Source organism: Rutidosis leptorrhynchoides, chromosome 11 (assembly GCF_046630445.1).
Source record: "Rutidosis leptorrhynchoides isolate AG116_Rl617_1_P2 chromosome 11, CSIRO_AGI_Rlap_v1, whole genome shotgun sequence".
Classification (NCBI taxonomy): Eukaryota; Viridiplantae; Streptophyta; class Magnoliopsida; order Asterales; family Asteraceae; genus Rutidosis; species Rutidosis leptorrhynchoides.
The window spans coordinates 291,160,962-291,169,835 of NC_092343.1; the positions used below are offsets into that span (position 1 = coordinate 291,160,962).

The 8,874-nt window shown below is 33.3% G+C and overlaps 1 protein-coding gene across 1 annotated transcript; it reads right to left on the reverse strand.

The window, feature by feature from the left end:
• Window positions 1-578: 578 nt before the first annotated feature.
• On the reverse strand, window positions 579-3,126 carry LOC139876347 (cysteine proteinase inhibitor B-like). The gene is made up of 2 exons (XM_071863655.1): window positions 2,944-3,126; window positions 579-834 (listed from the first exon to the last, which is right to left on the reverse strand). Exons 1-2 carry the CDS (start codon window positions 3,124-3,126, stop codon window positions 610-612), a joined length of 408 nt encoding a protein of 135 aa, XP_071719756.1. The 3' UTR covers window positions 579-609.
• Window positions 3,127-8,874: the final 5,748 nt, after the last annotated feature.

An 8,874-nucleotide genomic window follows, 5' to 3' on the forward strand; every position in this document is an offset into this window, starting at 1 on the left:
CAGCGTAAACTCCCTTTTATTATATAGTATAGACGTCTTGCGTTCTGGCCTCACCCGAGCAGTGGCGGAATGTGAAATTTTTTCATCGAGGCGAATTTTTTTAAAAGCGTATCAACTTTTTTAGGCAAAATATAGAAGCTTTTAGACAAAATATAGAACTTTTTAGTCAAAATACGGAGGTTTTCGGGAAAAATATGAAGGCTTTGGAGGCAAAATATGGAGGCTTTTGGACAAGAAAAAAAATCAATTTGGGCAAAACGAATAAATTCGAAGTTTTTACATAAAAAATTATAAATTCACTGGGGTGACCCCGCCTGCACCCGAGGAGACGTTACCACATGAGATCCCGTATAGGTTCGTCGTGGGGTTCCTCCTAATGATTGTAATATATCATACTAAAGATAAAATCTTTTTAAAAAAATAACACCATATAAAGAGTGAACTATGATATTTTTTCTTAAACTAATAATTTTAAATTGAACTTTGCCGATTTATTTATTAAGCATTGTCCCTGCTCTCACAAATTACACAAACACCAACTAGAACAACAAAAAAAACCGAAGCACAATCTCGGTACATTCATTTTGTAACAACTCCAACTAAACCTCATCAAACGGGTAGTGAAATTGTTATTACGGGTGATGAAGGTGCAAATTTCACCAATTGCTTTGATCTCAACCACGGTTTAACAACCACAACCGCCTCGAAAACTTTTACGTCTCCATCGTTCGAAACGCCCTCAATTTTCAAATAATACTTCATTCCTGCAACTACTTGTTTCTCCGCCTCTACAACCTTCAAAAACTTCAATTCTCCCACGTCATCGTTGATTTCCTGTTATAAACAAATTTGAATTATATATTATATATTTATATTTATTATATTGGTTAATTAAACTAAACTGATATATAAGGTGCATGGAAAATAAAAATTAGAAGAAAGACTAATGAATACATCTACTTTTTTAAAATATGGTCCAACGTTCAAAATTGAAGAGCGTAGATCAAAGGTTCCACCACTTCCTTTCAGGATACAAAAACAAAATTATTTAGAGTTATAGTTAAATTAAAAACACTCGACACTTGTAATGAAATGGAGAGAGTAATATGTTTTCGTCTTAAAATCATCAAAAGCTAGTCTAAAAAGCATTAAAAATTATTTTATTTAATGACAACTCTTACCGTTTACATGCTAAAAAGTATAGCGATTATTCATTATTTTTAGAGCGACAATTATTTAAAACTAGTTTAGTGACCCGTGAATTAGGTAATGGGTAAGTCCTAATATTAAGACTAAGCCATTACAGAAGTCAAAAATCATTGAGATGCAATCTAAAAATCCAAAAACAAATCAAAAATCATTCTATATACATAAATCTAAAAACCACATGAGCCAAACAATACAATCTAAAAACCACATAAACCAAACAAAGTACACATTGCAATTTTACCTAGTTTGATCCAACCCACCCATTTTGTCACATGTACAGAAAAATAAAAGAATGCTAGCACAGGTAAGAATTAGGTATTATTTTATCAACTAACAATCTTATAGTAGCTGACTGAATGCACATCACCCATGAAATATATAAACATGATATTTTTACAATCATATGACTCGTGAAATATATACACATTTGTTGATACATAAAGTAGTTTTACTAACAATATGGCTTCATAAACAAAAGAACAAATATAACATCCAGCATTGAGTACATATTGTCATACAAAGCCATATAAACATAATACGTAGTACTTCAAAACATGTAGCACTTTAAAAGGAAATAGGTCAAATGTATCAGCCATGAGAGTGATATAATCACCAACAGATGCACTTGATATCTAAATCAGCTGCAATAAAATATCAAAATTAACTGGTTCATAATTAACATATGCAAAGTAAATGATACCATTTAAAAGTTCAATGAAGTATCTAATTTCACTATCTTCATGAAGCAGGTAATATTTTCATCTTTCATTTCATTTAAGCATATGATCAAACACATGGTGGTCATAAAAATAATCTTACACATGTAAATCTCTAGCTCACTGTTTCAACAAAGCTTGCAATGAAATAAAAACCATTAAAAGATGCATGAACTTACACATTATAAGTTATTCATCACACACATACTACGTATCCAAAATCGTCAACCTTTTAATAAACATAAAATTATGCAAAAACTTAGTTTTTTAATTTATAAAAGAGAAAAGGGATGAGAGATTGAGATACCAAATATATATAAAAAAAGCACGAAATCGAAACAATGTGAAATCAACAAAACTAACCTTAAAGTAGATAATAAAGTCAAGTATCTACAACTTTTTGGTTCTTGCTAAACATTATTAATTCAAGGTAATAAAAAAGCAAATCATTCAGACACGAAAAAAAGAGACCCTAATGTTGATAAAAGATCAAATACTTACCCTAAATTATCATTACACCCAGATTATAACTGAAAAGCACGAAATCAAAATAATACGGAGTCAAGATGAAGAAGAAGAGAAACAGAATAAATTTTAGAAATGAGGAATAAATAGAGCTGCTGGATTTTGAGTGGGGCAGTGTAATTTTAAGATAAGCTATTTTTGGGGCAGTGTAATTTTTGGAGCAATGTAATTTTTGAGGTAATCAATGAAGAGTGATTTTTTAGGCAGTGTAATATTGATGGATATATCTTACATGTGATCTGAAAAGAAACAATTATAATACGTTGTATAATTTTATGTATAGTATTATAGATTAAATTTATGACATCATCAAATTATCATTTTACAACCCTTAAAACATATCTTACAATATCTATAAGTACATCATGATATCATCGTAAACTCCCTTTTATATAGATTATTTAAAGGTACTAAACTTTTAAGCATGTTAACGAGTTTTTTTTTTTTTTTATTGGCACCATTTGAAAATCCTAAAAGTATTTTAAAATGATACCTGTGACCCGCTCCGCCTCAAGCGGTTATACTCCTGAACAGAATATTTTCCGATAGCTTGAATCTCTTTATCGGTGTCCACGTCATCAACCTTTGTCCTCCCACCAACAATTGCGTCACTTACAAAACTCGAAATCAAAACAACAATTGTAAATATCACAACCGATAAATTACTCTTTGCCATGTTTATATCTTACTTAGAAATTAAGCTGATTATTTGAAATACTATAACTGTTATGTTATTTGAAGCGTGAAACAATGGTGGGTTATGTAGGAAGAAGATTTTGGACACGTGGATATGAGTGCAGTGTGGCAACGCTAACGGAGTGCCGCGTTTGTATGAGACTAATGTTGAGGATAGTGACAAAAATTGTCAGTCAGTAGTGTTAATTGCATACTGTTTTTATTTGTTCGATGTTTGTGGTGATTTGTATCTATCTGTTCTTTGATCCGAGGGATGGGTACATGAATTGAAGGTTTTGGATTTTTGTCGTATGTGTTATATTGCACGGTGAAAAAAAAAAGTAGAGTATATGAAGTAATTAGTCATGCATGGGGCGTATGACAAAATACGGGATGGTCCAATTGTTGAAAAGTCATAGATCTATAATCTTCATTCATGTTTTGCATGTAGAATTTAATTTTTTTTTTTTCCTGGGCCTTGATTATTTGTGTTGTGTTTTTTTAGTTTTCATGTTTCTCAAATATCTAATTATGTTTGTATATCGAAAAATATTGGGCCTCTAAAATTCATGTGCCATGAACGATCGACCACTTTGTTTCCCCTCCGGACATCCGCTATTTGTGACGATTCATCACATCTTCAAAACTTTATCAACAATGGCTTGAAAGTGTTTGGAAAATATGCATGATTTGTTTAGAATCAACGAGGTATGTGGGCAGCCTCTACGTTGCCACGAGAATATATGTCAAATACATATATCGATGATCGTTATAAAACTTAATTAATACTTGTCATTACTTAGATTATTTATATGAATTTAAAAATCATAAACGTAATGTAACGAAAAGAAAAGAGAAAAACGGAAAAATTAGACTTTTTTCCAATTACAACCTTAGAGGTTGTCATACAGGGATTAGGACACACAAAAAAGACTTGTACATTAATATTATATTTGTCCCAAATTAATAGTCATGTTTTGATTTTTTAAAGTGTTTATTTTCTTAACTTTTGACTTTAAATAACTTTTTTATGTTATATAATATTTGATTTGATTGATAAAATTCATATGAATAAATTAAATTTTATATGGATTTTAATTTGTTATAAATTTTATCAAATATTATATAATAAAAAAAATTATTTCAAGTCATAGTTATGAAATAAATATTTTAAAAAGTCATAAAATGACTATTCATTTGTGATGGAGGGAGTAAGAATTTATCGATTTCTGAAAAATAACCACCTCGTGTGTCACTATTTTCTACATTAGTTTAATTCTTAATGACAATCATTAGAATCACTATTTTTTTCTTCTTAGAAATGATATTATTTTATTTAATTTTTAAATAGAATATGTAAAAAGAAAATAGAAATAAACATTAAAAATGAAAGTTAAAAATAAATTTATATAATAAAAACAATGATAGGGGAAAAAATGTAATAAAAATGTATAATTTTAGTGGAAAATGGAAAAAATAAAGTTATTAAGGGAGATTGAGAAATGAGAAGGGTTGAAAGGTTGTGAAAGGAAAAAAAAAATTTAAAAATGTATTAAAAAAAAAAAAGGAAGTGAGAAGCAAGGTTTCAATGTGCAATCTTCATTCTGTAAAGGGAACATGCCAACCAACCAAAGAACCAATGCATTTATGTATAATGGTGGACGTATAATGTAATACCTCGTTCAACATCGGTTTGTGTAAAAAAGTATAAGTCCTTTATAAGGTAACTTCCATCCTTACCAGACATAACGCGTTTTGGTGCTACAAGCACAACAGATCACGTTAGAACTCTGCAGTTAAGCGTAGTCGAGCAGGAGTAGTACTAGGATGGGTGACCTCCTGGGAAGGCCTCGTGTGGTCGCAAAGAAAAAGTCGTACGCATGTGGGCAAAGCGAACAATATTGTGTCGTGGTAAGGCGGGATGTTGCATATAATATAAACGATTAAAAAAAGAGTTTAAGGTTATGAATAGTACTTTGCAAACAATGTAAATATCCTTGGTTATTATATATTTTTTTTTTGAACAGCTAAATTTTATTAAAAAAGTAGCAAAGAGCTATAAAAAAATTACTAGGATTTACAAAGTCAAGAGTTCCAAGAAGGAGCATGTTTGCTCCTGCTTGTTCACAAAGAATATGATACAAGTCTAATGATATCAAAAAGCTCCTCATTTCTAATAGGATTAGAGGTAAAGAGAGTAACATTCTGTAGCCTTCAAATCCACCAAAGTGTAGCTGAGATGATGCACAAACTCCTTATATTCGACATAGATTGGATTGAGCGCGAGTAGGTCCAAGTGAAGAAGTCATTCATGGTGAAAAAATCCGTCCAGTGAGGATCAATCCAAGCACGAACTCGGTTCCACAGCACTAGAGATATCACACAACAGAAATGCGTGATCCCTTATTTCGGGCCAACTCGACAAGATGGGCACATAATTGAGTCGATGTCTAACCCATGAGCTGAAAGATTACATCTAGATGGAAAAATGCTTAATTGTTGACAATGTTTTCTGTAACACCGTACTTTTTACACATACATTTTTTTAAGGGACACTCACAGTGTAATAACCCTGCTATTTCCATTAAGCTTTGTTAACTGTCCGTTAAGTTATTTGACGGTGCTTACTTTCATTTTGTGTATTTAATCGAATTAAATGCATACTTGAGTTCATGATGAACTACTATAGTTAATATGTGATTATATTAGCCAGAAAGCTTATTCATGTTTTGAAATACTGAGAAAACGACACGGTTTTGAAAATTGCAACAGAGGTCTCACGAGACTGCGAAACGCTCGATTTTTGATAAAATAATTATTTTTAATAATTATTCACTTTAATAAAATACTTCTTTAATTTATTATTTATTTAATAGATTAAACTCGGTGGATTGCGTTTTAACGATCAGTTAACGTTCCGGGAACACGGTACGGTTAACGGCACACGAAACGGATCACTTAGCATACACTAGTAAGAAAAACGAGCCCATGGACTCCTTCCCATGGACCCACGGCCGAAACCTGTAACAACCCAAACCATCCCACGACAAAACCACGTGAAAATTACAAAATAAAAAAAATTATGTTGGCTGACTGTTGCGCGGCGCGCCATATGGCCGCGCGGCGCGCCAAACTGGCCTGTCCAAAAAGTCATGAAATGCGAGAATGTTTGACCCGTTCCTGACATATTTGGGCAAAACTCTTTTAACCACATGTTCAATATATAAAAACTAGCACGTTCCATTAATAAAATTAGGTTTACGAAGCGGGGCCCACCTCGACCCAAATTACCCCTTAAGTACCCAACATACAATTTTTGACCATAAGACTTTTAATACAAAACAAAGCCGAGCATGGTGATTGGGGATACGCTACCCAATCCTAATCAATCCAAAAGCAAGCCTTCTAAAGCAAACTATGCAAGTCCTCTAGTCCCCGTGCTTACCCGAGCCACCGTCCTCATGCAATCTATAAAAAGAGTCAACAACGAGAGGGTAAGCTAACGCTTAGTGAATGATAATATACTACATACATATATATGTATAAAATGGACACGCCACAAAATAACAAATACCGCATACCGAAGCAACCATGTAAGGCACTAAACTAAGCATACCGTACGATCACTAAGTAACAAGCTAACAACAAATAAAGTGAGTTCACCAACGACGATGTGAACAACGCCAATAAGCTACATCCGGAGGGTTAGCTACATCACAACAATACATTAATATAAACAACATTATACGTATACAATATATATATATATATATATATATATATATATATATATATATATATATATATATATATATATATATAACTCGAATAAAATAATTGCTTACGCTTACAACACAATAACCATGATTAACCAAATCTTCGCAAGGGAATGACTTCGCGGAACAAGTCATCGATGTTCATAACAACCATTAGTGCACTTAACACTTCGTACACTAATCCCTCGGGTGGCATCTTAACACTTCGATGCTTCACCCCGGGTGGTGCCTTAACACTTCGGCACTTCACCCCGAGTGGTGTCTTAACACTTCGACACTTCACTCTTCACCTTACTTGGAGTGGCATCTTAACACATCGATACTTCACTCCGGGTGGTGTCTTAACACATCGACACTTCACCCCGGGTGGCGTCTTAACACTTCGACACTTCACCCGTCATATTACTTTGAGTGGTGTCTTAGCACATCGACACTTCACTCGTCACGTGAACGTGGTGTCTTAGCACATCGACACTTCACATTTTACGCTACACAAATAAATACATCATATACATACACGTATAATTATTCCACTCACTATATTAACCCTTCGTCATTGGGGTTATATAATCCACATCACACGCCCATGTGATAACATACACACAAAGTGTGCACCTCGTCAAAGGTGGTCAACCAAAACGCACAACCGTGCCAATTGGACCTATACACAAGTCCATCAATCCACCTATATGTGAAGTGAGCTCTATAACCGAGAACCACTTCACCCGACCCGCACCCATCCTACACATACATATGCACATAGGATATTAACACTCACCTTGTCGCCTTGATGAATGCTTCCAAGTAATCCGCAACTCGTCAATGGAATGTACCTATTCCATTTATCACATAATAAGTAGCCCAATTAGGGTGGATATATGAAAGGATCCGAAACTAATCATCCGGACGTTGTCCATATTGATTACAAACGAATTACAATAGTTGATAACATTGCAAGGTACTTGCCCTCTATATGATACATCTTACAAACGTTGCATTTATTCTTAAAAGGCAATCTATAGTTACATCCAGAATTGACATAATCGCCTGACATTTCATAATATTCAAATGACATAAACCGCCATTTACTTAATAATAGTCTCTATGAACTTCAATGACTCGAATGCAACGCCTTATGATATAAGTCCTTAATAGCCTCAAGTAGTATCCTTAGTACGAGCTAATGCACAGCGGAAGACTTAATTCATACCTGAGAATAACATGCTTTAAAATGTCAACATAAAGTTGGTGAGATATAGGTTTAATGCCGGCAGCTATATATATATATATATAGACCACAAGATTTCATATATAAACATTTTCATAAAAATATTCTAAGTGGTTGAGCACTTGGTAACCATACTTAACATTCAATCACGTCGCATATTCCCTTTAATATGAAATCTTACTACACCGTACCAAGTGTAGTCACAAAACGAAGTACTGTGCAACCGTTGAATACTGGTCGTCCAGTCCGGTTGGGGTTGTCAGGCCCGATAGATCTATCAACAGGATTCGCGTTTACAATACCGCTGTAAATATTAGTTACCAAGCTACAGGGAAGTATGCCAGTGGTACAACTCAACGTAGAATATATTTTTCAGTTACTTGTGTCCATAACGTAAATCATTTATAAAAACAGCGCATGTATTCTCAGCCCAAAAATATTTAGAGTTTAAAAGGGACTATATACTCACTTTCGTCTTGAAGATATATATATTTTGACTTGGTCTCCGGTTGATATCACGAACCTATCCATATATAATATATCAATACCTTTTCTTTTTAAACAAACGTCACATATATATACTTGTTATACTTTTAATACTTTTAATAATTCCTTAGTCCGTAGTTAGCAGTTCGATGTTAGTAATTCAATTTTAATGGTTCATTTTTAGATGTTTAATAAACCCCCAACGAAATAATAAAACCCCCATCGTATATGTATTGGTCGAGATTAATCTTGACCCACG